This window comes from Ranitomeya variabilis, chromosome 4 (genome assembly GCF_051348905.1).
Source record: "Ranitomeya variabilis isolate aRanVar5 chromosome 4, aRanVar5.hap1, whole genome shotgun sequence".
In the NCBI taxonomy this organism is placed as follows: domain Eukaryota; kingdom Metazoa; phylum Chordata; class Amphibia; order Anura; family Dendrobatidae; genus Ranitomeya; species Ranitomeya variabilis.
Genome location: NC_135235.1, coordinates 120,416,606 through 120,436,265, shown reverse-complemented (window position 1 = coordinate 120,436,265; position 19,660 = coordinate 120,416,606). Strand labels below are relative to the sequence as shown.

The following is a 19,660-nucleotide window of genomic DNA, read 5'->3' as shown; positions in this document are numbered from 1 at the left end:
GTGAAATTATGAAAAGCATGCAGTGGGTATGCTGCCCAGGCCCCCCACCGGTCTCCTCTTCTTGCCAGGATAGACAAGTGATTGCTGCAGTAAATCACTGACTGCAACACGTCACATACAACTGAAGCAGGACGTACAAAGCCGGTCACTAATTCCTGTTCTGTCTGAACGGACTAATAACTAGAGTTGAGCGGATTTGTTTGGGTCCCGGCTAATTTGTTCGCTTACCGAATAAGCTGCAGAGGGAACCCGGATACATGGAGCGCTCCGGCTGATCAGCTGTTCGGCTCCGCAGCTGCATGTGTCGCGGCTGTGTCGCTGTCACAGCACATACATGGAGGGCCTGTGTGTTGTGACTGCCACACAGCCGCGGCACATGCAGCTACGGCACCGATCAGCTGACGCGCTCCATGCATCCGGGTTCTCTCTGCAGCTTATTCGGTAAGCGCTATAACTTGCCGAATAAGCAGGGACCCAAACAAATTTGCTCATCTCTACTGATGACCAAGGAGACTAGCGGGAACCCAGGCAGTGTTAGAAAGTAGGGGTAAGGATAGGTAAAGTAAGTTTATTCTATGTTTTGTTTTTCTTGGTTGAAGATATCCACTTTAGCACTTTTGATCACTGACCTGTTTCCATGATCAAAAACCCACTGTGAATGACAAATCGTTTCTCGTTTAACTACTCAAGAAATAGTTGAAGAACAGATTTATTTTCTAGTGTTTAATGAAAAATGTGTAATAATATGTTACTGCCAGAGTATCTGCTCTATGACAGAACCTACTATTCACGATATTGGTGCAGAAAGCATTTAGCCGCAAATATCATACACTCTACATTGTATATATGAGAATTAGAGACTTAGCAAAGAAAACTGCTGGAGAGATCGGCGCAAATAGGGTCTTATCCAATATAGAGTGAGTTAATATGATTAGATTCTACTCACCAAATAAAGCTATCAATATAGCATGTCAAAGATATCCACTGCAACAGATCTACGGGTCAGCAAGTGACCGTACTGTAGCTAGATGAAAGGGTTAATGTGGATATGATATAATAATAATAATAGAAGGCCCAAGGTGCTTCACATGAAAATTGGTGGTTTATTCAATGCGTTTCAAAGTCTGAATGATTTCTTCATCAGGAAACATCACTCAAATACACATTCAGCAGCGCGGACCATATCCACATTAACCCTTTCATCTAATTAGAGTCTTCGAGTAGACCATATTTCTACAGTCATATCCTGCACAAAGGGGCAGATATATGCATTTATACTAAAAAACAAATAATATATTAAAAAATAATGGTTCTACCCCTGACCGAAATAGTGGTCACTAATCAAATGCAAAACCAAAAAGAAAAAAAGTATGCAAGGACTGAATAAATAGAAATTGATCAAAAATCCTTTGATCGTCTTCTTTTAAGTCCTTGTACACTATTTCCTTCTTAAAGGGAACCTGTCACCCCCCACAGGCGGTTTTAACTAAAAGAGCCACCTTGTGCAGCAGTAATGCTGCATTCTGACAAGTTGGCTCTTTTAGTTCTGGTTGCTGTAACTGCCGAAATAATCAGTTTTCTAATTTGTCCTAAATACCTTTTCTTCAGTCCTGGAGGCCGGCCTTTCCCCCCCTGCTGCAGACGCCACACAGCCGTCACTCACATCTTCTTGGCGCCGGGCGCCGCCTCCTCACTGCTGTTTTGAAATGATCCGGCACCTGCGCTCTTTTCTCCTGCCTTGGGCAGGCAAAACAATATTGTGGAGAACAAAGAGGTCACCATTATTCACCCAATTAGGGTATATATAGGGTACAATGTAATAGGACCAAACTAAGGACCATAATGGACAAACTGCAGAGATATACAACAAACCAACCAAGAACAAAACAGTCAATAGTCCAAATATATAATAATTATAAAAAAGCCTTTATTAACGATAATTCCAGGTTAAAACATGACAGAGAAAAGATATCCCTATGCTGCCCATAGCATACACCAAAAAAAAGGACGGGGGGCAGGTGCATCCAATGCAAGTAAAACCACTCATCAACCATTGAAAAAACTATTAACATGTGCGCAGTGAGCGCTGCCCGTCCTCTGTGCTCATATGCAGTCTAGCTGACTGCGCCTGTGCGGCCGCCCTGCCTGTGAATCCGAGCCCCGCAGTGTGAATAAATCAGAAGACACTGCGGGGCTGGGATCCACAGGCAGGGCGGCCGCACAGGCGCAGTCAGCTGGACTGCATATGAGGACAGATGGGCAGCTCTCACTGCGCCTGCCCAAGGCATGAGAAAAGAGCGCAGGCGCCGGATCATTTCAAAGCAGCAGTGAGGAGGCGGCGCCCGGCGCCAAGAAGATGTGAGTGACGGCTGTGTGGCGTCTGCAGCAGGGGGGAAAGGCCGGCCTCCAGGACTGAAGAAAGGTATTTAGGACAAATTACAAAACTGATTATTTCTGCAGTTACAAGACCCAGAACTAAAAGAGCCACCTTGTCAGAATGCAGCATTACTGCTGCACAAGGTGGCTCTTTTAGTTAAAAACGCCTGGGGGGGGGGGTGACAGGTTCCCTTTAAATAGCACCCTGTTGACAATTCATAAAGAGACCAGATAAGTGTTCCAGTTATATTATCCACAATATCGACTACATCTAACTTACCGCTATTCCGAGCTTCAGTTAGCCGTCCTGATAGCTCAAACATCATCTCATAGACAGTCTCGCTACAAATGAACAGACCATGTTACTAATCAACCAACCGCATTTCTAAAAACATGAAAACTGAAGCCTGTAGGCCTCTCACATCTGCCAATACCAATTGTGTTAATTGTTTGCTAGCAGAATAAAATGAGGTCATTGCACAAAACGACCCCTATAAATACCAATGCAATAAAGTTATTTTTTTTAAGAGACCCCATAGAGAACATGAGGACACCGCATTCACTTACTGACCGTCTCAATTCTGAAGCATTACTTGAACAGTTTAACCCGCAGTGTTACAGAAGATAGTTATGCAGATTATTACATATCCTTTTTGATTTACTAATCAGAACCAGTGATTGACACATTTTTCTTTAATCCATTTTTTTTGTCTAGTTTTTACATGACCATTGGGGCATTTATCTTGCCCGAGCTCTCGCTCTAAGCGGTGATTTTCTTTATAACCGCTAGGTGGACATAAGAAACCTCACTTAAGGTGCAATCAGACAGCCGTATAAACTGAATCATTATCAGAATGCAGTGCACAGACTGGCCGGTGACTCTACTGACCTGAGCATGAAAACTACATAGAAATACATGAAAAGGTCACACTCAGATCAAAAGAACCACCGGCCAGTCAGTGCACTAAGTTCTGATCACGGTCCGCTTTATTAAGCCATCAAACTGTTGCCTTCTACTATGCAGAGGTCACTGTGCAGGGAGGGGAAAAAAAGTCATCTGTGTGCATCACCTATTGTCAATAAGGAGTCCCATGTTATCTATATATACGCGTGTTACCTTTCATTGTAAATGTATGTTCACACAAGGAGTTTTTCTGCAGCCAAAACCTTCACTCGGTACCTAATGGCAGTCAGGCTACCTCTGGCGAGCACATGGAGGGCTGTGCGGCCCTCCAAAGAAATGCCACCCCACACCATTACTGACCCACTGCCAAACCGGTCATGCTGAAGGATGTTGCAGACAGATCGCTCTCCACGGCGTCTCCAGACTCTGTCACGTCTGTCACATGTGCTCAGTGTGAACCTGCTTTCATCTGTGAAGAGCACAGGGCGCCAGTGGCGAATTTGCCAATCCTGGTGTTCTGTGGCAAATGCCAAACGTCCTGCACGGTGTTGGGCACTCAGACTATCCTCATGGAGCCGGTTTCTAACCGTTTGTGCAGACACATGCACATTTGTGGCCTAATGGAGGTCATTTTGCAGGGCTCTGGCAATGCTCCTGTTCCTCCTTGCACAAAGGCTGAGGTAGTGGTCCTGCTGCTGGGTTGTTGCCCTCCTACGGCCCCCTCCACATCTCCTGGTGTACTGGCCTGTCTCCTAGTAGCGCCTCCAGCCTCTGGACACTACACTGACAGACACAGCAAACCTTCTTGCCACAGCTCGCATTCATCCTGGATGAGCTGCACTATCTGAGCCACTTGTGTGGGTCATAGAGTCCGTCTCATGCTACCACGAGTATGAAAGCACAACCAACATTCAAAAGTGACCAAAACATCAGCCAGAAAGCATTGGTACTGAGATGTGGTCTGTGGTCCCCATCTGCAGAACCACTCCTTTATTGAGTGTGTCTTGATAATTGCCAATAATTCCATCTGTTTTCTATTCCGTTTGCACAACAGCATGTGAAATTGATTGTCAAACAGTGTTGCTTCCTAAGTGGACAGTTTGATTTCACAGAAGTTTGATTTACTTGGAGTTATATTCTGTTGTTTATGTGTTCCCTTTATTTTGTTGAGCAGTGTATATGGAGCATCATATGGGCCCATCCTATACCATATGGAGCAATATATAGGGCTCACAATACTGTATGGAGCAATATATTGGGCCCATTATATACTGTATGGAGCAAGATATTGAGCTCAGGGCTCATTCTGTATGGAGCAATATATGTGGCTCATTATACTGTATGGAGGTGGTTCCGTTCGAATCCCATATTTCAGGGATTTAAACAGAAACCCCGATGTAAACGCTCAGCTCAGAGCGCAGGATAAATGTGAGCCGAGCGTTACTGCGATCTTTAGGAGGCAGAATGAAAAAAATCAACAGCATGTGAAGAATTGGTTTTATTTTTTATGCCGTTCCTCGTGCGGTATAAGTGATTAGGCGACTTTATTCTTTGGGTCGGTGCAATTACAGCGATACCAGTTTTATATGGGTTATTTATGTTTGGCTGCTGTCACACAAGTTTTTGCATCGCCATATTTTGAGAGCTATAATTTTTCCATATTTCTGCTGGCAGAGTCATGCGAGGGCTTGTTTTTTGCGGAACGAGTTAACATTTTCATTGGTACCATTTTTGATCACAACATTTTTTGATCACTTTCTATTCTGATTTTTGGGAGGCAGAATGAACAAAAGCCAGCAATTCAGTTTTTTTTTGTGTGTTTTTTTTATAATGCGGTTCGGCGTGTAGTAAAATTGAAAAGGCAGATTTATTCTTCGAGTCAGTACCATTACAGTGATACCTCATTTATGTAATTTTTTAAATGTTTTGGCGCTTTTACAAATACTGTTTTATAGAAAAAAACATTTTTTGTATCGCTTTATTTTGAGAGCTATAACTTTTTAGCTTTTTTAATTTTTACATTGACAACTGTATGGCTTCTTGTTTTTTGAGGAAAAAAATGACGGTTTCAGACACCATTTTTATTTATATTCTTTTTGATTCCACTTTTTGTTCATCGATATGATGAAAAAGCATAGGTTTTTTTTTTTTACGGTGTTCACTGAAAGGGTTAATTAGAGTGACAGTTTTATTGGTCGGCTCGTTTTTCTCATTATTTTACTTGCAACTCTTCATACCCGTCAGTACTGCACTGATTGAAGTCTCTTATACCATGCTCTGGGCATGGTCCAACAGGCTTTCTGTAGCTGTGTAACCCGGATGTCATCATGACAACTCTGGGCTGCCATGGCAAAAATTGGGCCCTAGCGATGATGTCACGAGGGCGCCGATTGGACGAGAGAGGGAGTCACTCCCTCTCCCAGATGTTGCGATCAATATCAATCGCAGCATTTAGGGGGTTAAACAGCCGGGGGTGGCTGCGAGAGCTGGATCTCAGCTGTCATGTAAGCTGAGCTCCCAGCAGTGATCGTATAACATGATTGCAAGGACGTACCCATACGTCCAAGGACAAGAACCTCTTGCCAACCAGGACGTATGAGTATACCCAAGGTTGTCAAGCGGTTAAAGGTTACCTCTATAAGAAGTGGCAGCCCATTAAGAGACTGCATAATTTCAGCTACTTTAACAAAAAAAACCATTAAAAATTCTTTAAATAAAAAAAAATGATATTACATATCCATATATCTGAAACAAGTCAATTTGTATTAAAACAGACTATGCTCTGGTGATCTATTCCTTTTGAAAGAAAGTACCATATATACTCGAGTATAAGCCGAGACCCCTAATTTTGCCACAAAAAAACTGGGAAAACTTAATGACTCGAGTGTAAGCCTAGGGTGGAAAATGCAGCAGCTACCAGTAAATGTCAAAAATAAAAATAGGTACCAATAAAAGTAAAATTAATTGAGACATCAGTAGGTTAAGTGTTTTTGAATATCCATATTGAATCAGGAGCCCCATATAATGCTCCATACTGTTCATGATGGGCCCCATAAAATGCTCCAAACAAAATACGCCCCATATAATGCTCCATACAGTTTATGATGGGCCCCAAAAGATGCTCCATATTAAAATATGCCCCATATAATGCTGCACAAATGTTGATTATGACCCCATAAGATGCTCCATAGACACATTTGCCCCATGTAATGATGCACAAATGCTGATTACGGCCCCATAAGATGCTCCATAGAGATATTTGCCCCATATAATGCTGCACAAATGCTGATTATGGTCCCATAAGATGCTCCATAGAGCTATTTGCCCTACATAATGTTGCACAAATGCTGATTATGGCCCCATAAGATGCTCCATAGAAATATTTGCCCCATATAATGCTGCACAAATGTTGATTATGACCCCATAAGATGCTCCATAGAGACATTTGCTCCATATAATGCTGCGCAAATGCTGATTATGGCCCCATAAGATGCTCCATAGAGATATTTGCCCCCATATAATGCTGCACAAATGCTGATTATGGCCCCATAAGATGCTCCATAGAAATATTTGCCCCATATGCTGTGATAAAAAATAAATAAATCACATACTCCCCTCTCATCGCTCAGGTCCCCGACACTTGCTATACTCACCTTTACTGTTCCACCGCTGAGCGCCGCTGTGTCTTCCGCGTCCTCTGCACTGACTGTTCAGGCAGAGGGTGGCGCGCACACTTATCACGTCATCGCGCCCTCTGACCTGAGCGCCAGTGCAGAGGACGGGGAAGACGGAGCTGCGCCGACGGTGGAACGTGGGACAGTTGAATATAACGCACTGCCCCCGTTATACTCACCTGCTCCTGGCGAGGTCCCTGCAGGTCCCTGGTTCTCCAGGCGCTGACAGCTTCTTCCTGAATTGAGCGGTCACATGGTACGGTATATTTTATTCTTCTGAACCCAACAGGCAACTGATAGTAATGTACGATATTGTTCCAGAGTAACATCATTATCCCAGTAGGTATCAAGAAGGATTTTTTTTTTCCCAACTTTAAGTCAACACTATTGTGGTTTGCGCCCTTCTCTGGATTAAAGGTTTTAAAAGGTTACCTTTGATTTGCTCTCGCTTGCCATTGAAAGCAATGATTTTTTTTTTAAAGATTAGCATTGTAATGAAAACCAACCTGTTGCTCAAATGATCCAGGTTAACAAAAGTTGTCTCTGAATTATGCAGGATCCAGTAAAAAAGCATAGACTAGTTAATAATACAATTCTACTTTAAATTTAACATCACTATACCTGTCAATTTCAGCAAATCCGGGGATGTATCCCTCCAGCATTTCCATAAAAGTTTCCATATCAAAATCTTCATCGGAGGAATCTTGAGATCCCAGTTCTTCTAAAACGCCAGTGACATAAGAAAAGAAAACTTCATCCATAGCACTAAGGGGGGAGAAAACATAAAAATGCACAGACACAAGGGGATATCAATTATTTCAAGACAAAATTCCATGGAAAACAAAGACATTGGGGGAGATTTTTGCAGCTCAATATGTCAGAACTGTGGAGCACAACTCGCATGCCTTGGAGAACATTTATTGTGACAGGGTAGCTTCACATGACCATATAAAAAAAGACTGTTTATAGTTTCATCCAGAAATGTGGGGCAATTTGTTTCTCACTTGTCATCCAAATAATCAGTTTTTTATAGCAGCCGCTATTGATCATTTACAGGACCATTTACAGGTTCCTAGTTTACAGAATTACAATGTATCTGTAAAATTCAGATGCTAAACTGTGCTTCTGTTTGGCATCAGATTTTTCTTGCACCCATAAATTTGAATGGGTGAGTCTTGAGGAAGATTGTACATGATGCGGTTTTTTTCACACAGATTCAGTCAGTGACAAAAACAAAAAAACGCTCAACTGCACTGTCCCATTGAATAACAGTGGTCCGAAAGCTATCAGGTTTTTTTAACAAACAGAACTTGGACAGAAAATAGTAATGGTAGTGTGCACAAATCCTTAGACACTTTCTATGCCTCACTCATCAAGAGGGTACGGCTCGATGGGAAATATTGTAGTTTAAAATAAAAGGAACATGGCTTAAACGGGTTGTCCCGTGAACAAAGAATATTTTAATCAATAGATCTTGGAGTAATAATACCGCAATTTCCACAATTGGATGTGTTAAATAAAAAGGTTCCTGTGCTGAGATAATCTTATAAATGTTCCCCTGCTGTGTAATGTCTGTGTCTGACTGTACAGGAACATGGTCTGCACATACAGTCATGGCCGAAAGTGTTAGTACCCTTGAAATTGTTCCAAAAAATGAAGTATTTCTCCCAGAAAATTATTGCAATTATACATGTTTTGTTATACAAGTTTATTTCCTTCGTGTGCATTGGACAAACACAAAAAAGGGGGAAAAAGCAAATTGGACAATTTCACACAAAAACCCAAAAATGATCTGGACAGAATTGTTGGCACATTCATCTTAATATTTGGTTACACACTCTGTAATAAATAACTGCAATCAATCGCTTCCTATAACCATCAACAAGCTTCTTACATCTCTGATCAGGAAATTTGGACTACTCTTCTTTTGAAAACTGCTCCAGGTTTCTCATATTTGAAGGGTGCCTTCTCCCTACCACAATTTTAAAATCTCTCCACAGGTGTTCAATGGGTCTTAGATTCAGATCCACTACTAGCAATTTCAGAACTCTCCAGATCTTTATTTCCATCTATTTCTGGGTGCTTCTTGAAGTATGTTTGGGGTCATTGTCCTGCTGGAAGACCCATGACCTAGGATGCAAACCCAGCTTTCTGACCCTGGGTGCTACATTGAGGCCCAAAATCCTTTGATAATCTTCAGATTTCATGATGCCTTGCACGCAGTCAAGGCACCTGGTGCTAGAGGCATCAAAACAACCCCAAAAACATCTTTGAACCTCCACTATGTTTGACTGTAGGTACTTTGTTCTTTTCTTTCTAGGCCTCATTATGTTTTCGGTAAACAATAGAATGATGTGCTTTACCAAAAAAAAAGCTCTATCTTGTCCACAAGACAGTTTCTGAGAATGATTTTGGATTACTCACATACAGTCTTGCAATCTGCAGTCTTGCCTTCTTATATCTATCAGCAGTGGTGATCTTCTGCCATAGCATTTCATTTAATTCAAATGTCGACAGTTTTCACTGACACTGATGCACCCCGAGCCTGCAGGAAAGCTTGAATTTCTTTGGAACTTGATTGGGACTGCTTATCCACCATCCGGACAATGCTGCGTTGCAACCTTTCATAAATGTTTCTCTGATGTCCACGTCCAGGGAGATTGGGATTTGGATGTTTCGCCCCCAGCAGTTTGCCCCCGGTTGTTTGTACCCTTGTGGTTCATGAATTCCCATCCGTTGAACTGGGGGAGAACTGCTGGGGGCGAAACATCCAATAACCAGGGAGATTATCTACAGTGCCATGGGTTGTAAACGTCTTGATTATGTTGCACACTGTGGACAAAGGAAAACCAAAATCTCTGGAGATGGACTTGTAACCTTGAGATTGTAGATATTGTTCAACAAATTTGGTTCTTAAGTTCTCGCACAGTTCTCTTCTCTTTCTGTTCTTCATGCTTACTGTGGCACACACAGACACACAATGCAAAGATTGAGTCAAGGTCTCCGTTTTTTATCTGGTTTCAGGTGTGATTTTCATATTGCTCACACTTTGGCATAGGTTACTTGCCACAGGTGACTTTGAATGAGCATCACAGCCTTGAAAAAGCCGTTTACCCACAAGTTTGGAAAGGTGCCAACAATTTGGTTTGTGAAATATTTAATTTGCCTGTTTTTTGTGTTGTTCCAGTACACATAAAGGAAACATGTGTATAACAAAACATGTGTAATTGTAATAATTTTCTGGGAGAAAGGCTTCAATTTGTGAAATACTGTCAAGGGTGCCACTGCCAACACTTTAGGCAATGACTGTACCACAGCTGCTTGGCCACTAGAGGATGCAAAAGAGAGCACAAAGGACAGTATGGGATCACAGCTGCTGCTTTTTGTGTAAGGTATAACATATCTAAAAACAAGCAGTGAAATGTTTTACCTCACAGAAAAAAATCAACTATGATACCCTGCTGTCCTGTCTGTATACTCTTTTGCTTCCTTCCCTGCACAGTTGCTGTGTTATGATCAGACCATGTTCCTGCACGGTCAGACACGGCCATTACACAGTACACAGCAGGGGCACATTTAAAAGATTATCTCAGCACAGGAACATTTTTTTTTTAACACATCCAATTGTGGAATTTATTTTTATACCAAGATCTATTGATTAACATGTACTTTACTTGTGGGACAACCCTTTTAACAAAATTGCAGCACAAAGTTTAGGCTCAAAGTAAGCCAAGTAATAGGTGGTGTAAAGTTAAGCTAGACCTTACCTTCTAGTAAAGTAAGAAAACCCTACAATGGTCACTAAAATAACGTGAAACAGACAAAAGTATTTTTCAATTTAAATTTACTGTATGGAAATCAGACTTTGACTTTTGAATAGTGAGTGATTCAACAGAAAACTGCAAAAAAATAAATGGCCTTGAGAAAAATGATAGTACTCTTAACCCCCTCCTGACCGCCGTTCTATTACGGCGGAGGTTGGGTCCCCTGCTTTGATGTGGGCTCCGGCGCTGAGCCCACCTCAAAGCCGGGACATGTCAGCGGTTTTGAACAGCTGACATGTGGCGGCAATAGCGGCGAGTGAAATAGCGATTCACCCGCCGCTATTAACCAGTTAAATGCCGTTGTCAAACGCTGACAGCGGCATTTAACCGGCGCTTCCGGCCGCTCGGCCGGAAATGATCGCATCGCCGACCCCCGTCACATGATCGGGGATCGGCGATGCATCAGGATGGTAACCATAGAGGTCCTTGAGACCTCTATGGTTACTGATGCCGGCCTGCTGTGAGCGCCACCCTGTGGCCGGCGCTCATAGCAAGCCTGCAATTCAGCTACATAGCAGCGATCTGATGATCGCTGCTATGTAGCAGAGCTGACCCAGTTGTGCCAGCTTCTACTAGCCTCCCATGGAGGCCATTGAAGCATGGCAAAAGTAAATAAAAAAGGTTTTAAAAAATATGAAAAAAAATAAAAAAATATAAAATTTAAATCACCCCCCTTTCGCCCCATTCAAAATAAAACAATTAAAAAAAATTTCAAACCTACACATATTTGGTATTGCCGGGTTCAGAATCGCCCGATCAATAAAAAAAAGGATTAACCTGATCGCTAAACGGCGTAGCGAGAAAAAAAATTTGAAAAGCCAGAATTGCAGTTTTTTGGTCGCCGCGACATTGCATTAAAATTTAATAATCGGAGATCAAAAGAACGTATCTACACAAAAGTGGTATCATTAAAAATGCCAGCTCAGCACGCAAAAAATAAGCCCTCACCTGACCCCAGATCACGAAAAATGGAGACTCTACGGGTAATGGAAAATTGCGCAATTTTTTTTTTTTTTTTTTAGCAAGGTTTGGAATTTTTTTTACCACCTAGATAAAACGTAACCTAGACATGTTTGGTGTCTATGAACTCGTAACAACCTGGAGAATAAAAATGGCAGGTCAGTTTTAGCATTTAGTGAACCCAGCAAAAAAGCCAAACAAAAAACAAGTGTGGGATTGCATTTTTTTTGCAATTTCACTGCACTTGGAATTTTTTTCCCGTTTTCTAGTACACTTCAAGCTAAAACCAATGATGTCGTTGAAAAGTGCAACTTGTCCCGCAAAAAACAAGCCCTCACATGGCCATATTGACGGAAAAATAAAAAAGTTACGGCTCTGGGAAGGAGGGGAGTGAAAAACAAGAACACAAAAACGGAAAAGGGTAAGGTCGTGAAGAGGTTAAAGGGAACCTGACACCAGTTTTGTCACATAACAGCTAAAAACATCATCTTGCTCAGCGTCTGCGCCGCATTCCCTAAACCCTTATATAACCTCAACTCCACTTGTATAGCCCTGAAAAATCTTTTTGATTTCTCCCGTGCTGTATGCGAATTGGCTTCATCCGGTCCGATGGTCGTGGATTCGGTCCTCTCCACACCTCCCCTTGGCTGCTGCTTGCAGTGGTTGATGCCTCTTGGGTCATGCTCATTGCAGTGAGACATCTTGTACCTGTGCAGACAAATCGCGTCTTGCGCTTCCGCAGTATGCTTTGTCCAACTGTGAGCAAAGCCGAAAAGCAGAAGTGTGCAAGCAGGAAACTGCCGGCAAAGCCGAAAAGCAGAAGTGTGCAAGCAGGAAACTGCCGGCAAAGCCGAAAAGCAGAAGTGTGCAAGCAGGAAACTGCCGGCAAAGCCGAAAAGCAGAAGTGTGCAAGCAGGAAACTGCCGGCAAAGCCGAAAAGCAGAAGTGTGCAAGCAGGAAACTGCCGGCAAAGCCGAAAAGCAGAAGTGTGCAAGCAGGAAACTGCCGGCAAAGCCGAAAAGCAGAAGTGTGCAAGCACGAAACTGCTGGCAAAGCTGAAAAGCAGAAGTGTGCAAGCACGAAACTGCTGGCAAAGCTGAAAAGCGGGCATGCACACTTCTGCTTTTTGGCTTTGCCCGCAGTTGGGCAAAGCATACTGAGCAAGCAAGAGACGCAATTTGTCTGCGCAAGCTATCTCATGGAGTTCAGGATGAAGCATGAGGTGTCATACACATCAAGGACAGCGAGCAGCAGTCAGGGGAGGGGTGGAGACGACCAAAGCCACGTCTATCGGACCGGACAATCCCAATTAGCATACATCGCCAGAGAAATCAAAAAGATTTTTCGGGGCTATACAGGGGGAGTCAGGGGGTTATATAAGGATTTAGGGTATGCAGTGCAGATGCTGAGTAAGATATTTTTAGCTGCTATGGGACAATACTGGTGACAGTGATCAGAGCACTGTCCAAGACTGTCTCCCTGGCCCTATTCCCAGTCCCATGTTCCTTTGCTTGACTGACAGCTCACTAGTGTGACTTGTCTGTGAAGAGAAAGGTGGGGTTGGGAGATGAATAGAGCCTGGATGGCAGTGGCTTGAGAAGTGCTCTGATCATGCCCAGAGAACGTATGCCTCATTTGCATATGCATTTAAACAGCTATTTATTTCATTCAGGGAGCAACAGACGTCATAAGTAAGGCATGGCTGACAACTTTCAGAGAACAGCATGGCCATATAAACAGTTTGGGAGGTTGTGTCATTCTGACAGATACCCTTTATGGAAATTAATAATTTCACCTCTGCCACGTCTGGAGAGGAGGTCAAGTGTGTGCAGTGTAGATAATAAAAGGCACCAATGCACGCTAACACTTACCTTAAATCTGCATTAGGTATACGGGCCTGGATGAAACCTGTGAGTGCATCTCGGATAATCTTCTCCAGAGACATCCCTTATATTATTTATACCTAGAAGTCAATAAGATTAGGTTTCAGGATGCACTTCAGAGCGCTGCAGACAGAGGAAGAAATCTAGCCTTTCACATTACATGTTTCTGCGTGGAGATGAGGCTCTAAAAAGGGCAGACGTGTTGTGTGAGCAGCGGGGGAAGAAACAGAAATAGATAAGTAGAAATAGCACTTTAAAAATACACAATGCCATGCTGCATCCAGGGCAGATGAGTGCTCACTGTCTGCGCTGGATCCAATCACTGCGTTACCAACAATCTGAGATTGCTTATGAAAACATCAAAACTACGGCCAAATGTGATAACCACAGTTCTGTGCTGGGAACGTGCTCTGAACAACGGTCACTCACTTCTCCCCCCAAATCTACATCTGGCAGGTCATACAAAGTTCTGTGATGGAATAGTGAATGCTGCAGGCGGTCAGTGGCCACTGATTGGCTGCAGCAGTCAATTATCTTTGTTTATGTGACATTACTGCCAGGGAACACAGCGATCATGATTTATAAGGGCATATTCTCCATTTTTCCAATCTGATCGTGGTTTGTCCTGATGAAGTTTGAGGTTATATAATTATAAAGGAGTGTATACAGAATGATTTGCAAGAGCTATGTGGCATCTTAGAGATATGCAAGTTCACAAAGAAGTATGAAAATAGCTATCTATGCACAACACCAGAGGTAATGTTTTGGTTGATCTCAGCAGAAGTGTCCTATTTTATTTCTGAGACATGCAATAATGTGGACATTTCACCCTATCAAGAAGTAAAACATGTAACCAGATCACATGTTGGGTATCTTGTAGGCATTTGCCACCAAAGGTCACATTATAAAATGAAACAAAAGGAAACAATTCCTGCAGTTGTCACAAGTCGGATGTAACATCAATCAGATCTGTGAAGCAGTGGAGGGATCAAAGTTACACTTGACAGAAGCATTGAATTCCCAGTCTGATCAGTCATGGACTTGTGCAACTTCACAATTCTGTCTGGAGCAGCTATTAGACTGACTGCTATTCAATGCGGTAATTAATACCGATCCAGTGCTGCAAACTGATGAAGAAAGCCGTTCAATTCACAAGTTTTCTAAATAGGGCTCCTACCCAACAGCTGTCGCTTCAATGCAACAGCAGAAGCTAGAATCGGGGAATACCAGGCATTTTCACAATGTCACAATGCGGATATTGTTATTGCTGACCAGAGGATAAAAAAATCATCTATCATTAGAAAACGTTTGTATGTAGAAAAAACAAAAACCTTTTATATATTAAATAAGGTTATTAATTTTGTTTCTTCTAAAGATTAGGAACAGAACAGTGAATATCATTTGCAGACAACTGATAATTTACGCTACATGTTATGAGGACATCTGAGGGTATACTGAGTACATAGAACACAGGCATGAGTTTACATAAAAATATTACACACTGGCGCCATATAGCAGGTGGGACAAATCATTCCTAAGTTTACAGAAATGTTACCTAAACTTCAGCCTCACGGCCCCTACATGTCATATTTTCAGAATTTTGTTAGTATTGCACAGATGGTGGAAGCATCATCAATAGAGATGGGCGAACACGATCTTACGAGTTCGGTGTTCTTACCTGGACAGTTACTGTTCGGTGCTCAACGCCGAACACGGACTTTCCCCCTGATGTCCTTTCCAATGTTTGAAGTTAAAGTGAACCTGTCAGCAGTTTTGGCCAATATGAGTTACGGCCATCACCTTTCAGGGCTGATATAAAGCATTCTATAATGTAGTTTATCTGCCCCCAACCCGACCTGTAAGAGAAGAAAAATAACTTATTATACTCGCCTGCGGGACAGTCCGGTCCGGTCGGGTGTTGCTCTTCTTGGTCCGACGCATCCCATCTTCTTGCGGTGCCACCCCCCTGCATCATTCATCCACAGTCTCCTCGGCATCGCGCTCCAGCACAGACATACTTATCTGCCCTGTTGAGGGAAGAGCAAAGAACTGCAGTGCGTAGATGCCTTGGCTCTTCGACCTTTTCCAGCACCTGTGCACTGCAGTACTTTGCTCTGCCCTCAACAAGGCAGATAAGTATGTCTGTGCAGGAGCGCGATGCCAAGGAGACTGTGTGGATGATGCAGGGACGCATCATTTACACAAAGCAAGCAGGGGGACGGCATCGCAAGAAGCTGGGAGGCGTCGGACCAAGAAGAGCGACACCCATGAGACTGGACTGCCCCGCAGGGGAGTATAACAGTTAATTTTTCTTCTCTTACAGGTTGAACTGGGGGCAGATATACAGCATTATAGAATGCTGTATATCAGTCCTGAAAGGTGATGGCCGCATCTTATATTTGCCAAAACTGGTGACAGGTTCCCTTTAAGAGAGAATTGTTCTCTTTTCCCAATTCCGGTAACCATTATTTTCAATGGGGTTCAGGTTGAATTTCGGGTCGGGTACCAGAACCTGAACTTCTACAGGTCCATCCATCCGTTAATCATCAATGAATCAGGAATTCTGTCACCTGTGCAACACTATGGAACTCCTGAAATCATGACCTGTGGGGGGTCATGAGGACTACAGGATGAACATAGTTAGCCCCTGCATGTCACTTTAGGTTTTGCCCATGTCCCCCTCACACAAAATAGAAAGTGGCCATTGAAAGTATTCTGCCACCACCAATAGCGATAATTGGGTTTACTTTTACCAAAGCCTTGCCCCCACTTCCCCTGTAGTCACAGTGGCTCCCGTTGAAAAGCCAGTAATCACAGCAGCGTTCCCCTCACTACCCATCTAGTAGTCACAGAATTCCTCCTTAACCCCTTCCTCAGTCGCCGCCTCCATCCCAGTAGTCACCAGGTTTTCTTCAGTAACAGCATATTTTGTCCAGTCCCCTCTTAGGGTACTGTCACACTCTGCAACTTTCCAACGATCACGACTAGCGATACGACCTGGCCGTGATCGTTGGAAAGTCGTTGTGTGGTCGCTGGAGAGCTGTCACACAGACCGCTCTCCAGCGACCAACGATGCCGAAGTCCCCAGGTAACCAAGGTAAACATCGGGTTACTAAGTGCAGGGCCGCGCTTAGTAACTCGATGTTTACCGTGGTTACCAGCGTAAAAGTAAAAAAAAAAAAAAAAACGTACATACTCACATTCCGGTGTCCTTCAGGTCCCTTGCCGTCTGCTTCCCGCTCTGACTGAGTGCCACCGTAAAGTGAAAGCAGATCACAGCGGTGACGTCACCGCTGTGATCTGCTCTTACTTTCCAGCCGGCAGTCAGTCAGAGCGGGAAGCAGACGGCAAGGGACCTGAAGGACACCGGAATGTGAGTATGTACGTTTTTTTTTTTTTTTTTTACTTTTACGCTGGTAACCACGGTAAACATCGGGTTACTAAGCGCGGCCCTGCGCTTAGTAACCCGATGTTTACCCTGGTTACAAGCGAACGCATCGCTGGATCGCTGTCACACACAACGATCCAGCGATGACAGCGGGAGATCCAGCGACAAAATAAAGTTTCAAACGATCTGCTACGACGTACGATTCTCAGCGGGGTCCCTGATCGCAGTAGCGTGTCAGACACTGCGATATCGTATGGATATCGCTGGAACGTCACGGATCGTACCGTCGTAGCGACCAAAGTGCCACTGTGTGACAGTATCCTTAGTGTCCATAGCAAACTTACAGCCCTACCCCCTCCCTATCCACTAGTCAGGGTAAACCCAGGGCTGTGGAGTCGGAGTCATGGAAATTGAGGAGTCGGAGGTTTGGCTTACCGACTCCACAGCCCTGGGTAAACCTTCACTTTGCCTCTCAGTTTACCTTCAGCCCCCTCCCACTGGTAAGGAGCTATACACAGCATCCTATAAAGTGCTGTGCAAAGAAAGGTGCCATTACGCATAGAGCATACAGACGCTGTATACTGACACTGCCTAAGTAGTCAAACACATCAATCGCCTAAAGCATTGCTAGGATAAAGCATAACCACACCGCATATGAGAAAAACTAATAAATACAACCTGAGTGGTAGCACAGGCACCTATGCATGTTTTGCATCTAGATTCTTCCTGGAGAGATTACACACTACTATGTCAGTATACACCGTCTGTATGCTGTAGTGCAGTGGTAAAACCGTATGCAGTGATGAGGCAGTGACCCAGGAAAGTTCAAAGCAAAAGTCTCTAATATTTAACTCACAAATAATGCACAGCACACGATATCCCCCAGATCGCAGCCAGGAACCATATCCTCCAGTTTACAGCCAATAAACATGCCAGTCCACCTCCGAGACCAGCTTCCGTGGGCGACTGCTCCGCTGTGGGTGCAAGACCTCTCAGCTCCCTTAGCTGTTTGGCCTCACACAGGTGGAGCTCTGCAGAGCCGACACCAAACTGACACTGAACTGGACAAACCCCAAAAATGTACTGCAGGGTTTGTAACTTGAATCTGTGGCTTTCATCCACATGTACAACCCGCCCTGGAATGAAGCAGACTGCACCACTACCGTCCTGTAGTCCGCTTCAAAACACAAAAGCCCAGAGCATGTTTTCTTAAATCTGCCTTGGACAAATAGTTTGCCCAAGACTTAACACTTACTTTTATTCTGCATTGCAATCACCGCAACGCCTGTGACTGCAATGGCCTCATCCTGGGGGGAACATACAGCAACCCCTACATGTAACACCAGTCACTGCCTCAAATACCACCTCCCTCTGTTCAATCCTGTGAGGTTGAACACTTGTCAACCCACATGGGTGCGTGACCAGGCATCCGCATGACCCTCCTGTGGCACCTCCGCCCGGTACTGTACTGAGAAACCAAAGTGGGGACGGGAACCATCAGTTGACGCGTACATACCTCCCTTTTGTTTCTCCTCCATACTTTGTTACGTGAGCACCCCCATTCTCGTTGCAGAAGACACGCCCGCTTTCCTAACATTAGATTTGGGACAGTTTTGGGTGGTCTCGACTTTGTTTATTTAGGGTTCACTAATCCCACAGCTCATCCCGTAACCTAAGTACCTACCTTTGGGCACTCGGTACTGTTTCCTCCATACCCTTACCAATGCCTCGATGACTATGTTCCGCCGAAACGCAGATTTCTGCCCTGGCACCTCCAGGCATACATCCGTACCACATCGCACCCAAACCCGAGCCACCCGACACTGCTGTCTAGCAAGAGTTCTATCCATGTTACCCTGATCCCCGGCCACATCATTGACCGGTGCCTAAGGGTTCCTCGTGCGCATGTCCCTAGTCGCCTACGCAACCACACCTTCCTGATTCCTCCAGGCTTTCTTTTTATACGTGCGTTTCTTATACCTGCATCTCTGCGTGGGAACCTGGAACTGAGCTGTCCGAAGTGGGATCTCCACGACCTCTCCTGCCAATACCTCTAGGGGAAACCTATCGGGGTTACACTCTGTCCCTAGGTTGGCGACCCTTATGGCAGATATCTCTGACTTTTGGGATCTTCGGGCTTTACGCCCGGAACAATATTTACCTTGAGAGGGTTGACCCTGGTCTTCCACAGGGACCAGAACAGGGGCAAGTCTCTTCCCAACACGGTCACATATGGAAGGGCCTTCGCCACTCCCACCACATGTTAAATGCCCCCACATGATGTAGAAAAATTAACCTCCACGGTCGGGTACTCACGGATTTCCCCATGGATACCCATCACCTACACTTTCCGTCCTTTGGGGTTATCCACGGCAATAAGGGGCCCATAGAAGAAAGTCACTATGCTCCCTGAGTCCAGGAAAGCCTGTTTGGTACCCGTTTACGAGTACTTGGCACAGCTGGGGTTCGCTGTCGGCAGTGCCTGTAGTGGGGGTACAGACTGGCTGGACATACTCACCGTATGTCTGTGTATACCCACAGTTCATGGATTCAGATATCAGGGGGCAGTTGGCAGTCTCATGTCCGGGCCCTTGGCACCGCCAACACTTGATCGCTGCAGCCCGACTATAACTTGGGACCGTTTTAGGAGC

At 44.2% G+C, this 19,660-nt stretch overlaps 1 protein-coding gene across 3 annotated transcripts in view; it reads right to left on the bottom strand.

The window, feature by feature from the left end:
• The window catches only part of CUEDC2 (CUE domain containing 2), a 38,049-nt gene that overhangs the window by 11,849 nt on the left and 6,540 nt on the right, over positions 1 to 19,660 (bottom strand). For 2 of the 3 annotated variants that reach the window (XM_077259185.1, XM_077259186.1), the window contains exons 2-4: positions 13,610 to 13,701; positions 7,576 to 7,719; positions 2,657 to 2,718 (exon numbers count right to left, since the gene is read on the bottom strand). In XM_077259185.1, the coding sequence (XP_077115300.1) occupies positions 2,657 to 2,718; positions 7,576 to 7,719; positions 13,610 to 13,683 (280 nt within the window). In that variant the 5' untranslated portion in view covers positions 13,684 to 13,701. Of the gene's footprint in view, positions 1 to 2,656; positions 2,719 to 7,575; positions 7,720 to 13,609; positions 13,702 to 15,299; positions 15,320 to 19,660 lie in introns of those variants that run through there. The other variant, XM_077259187.1, reaches the window with a different exon arrangement.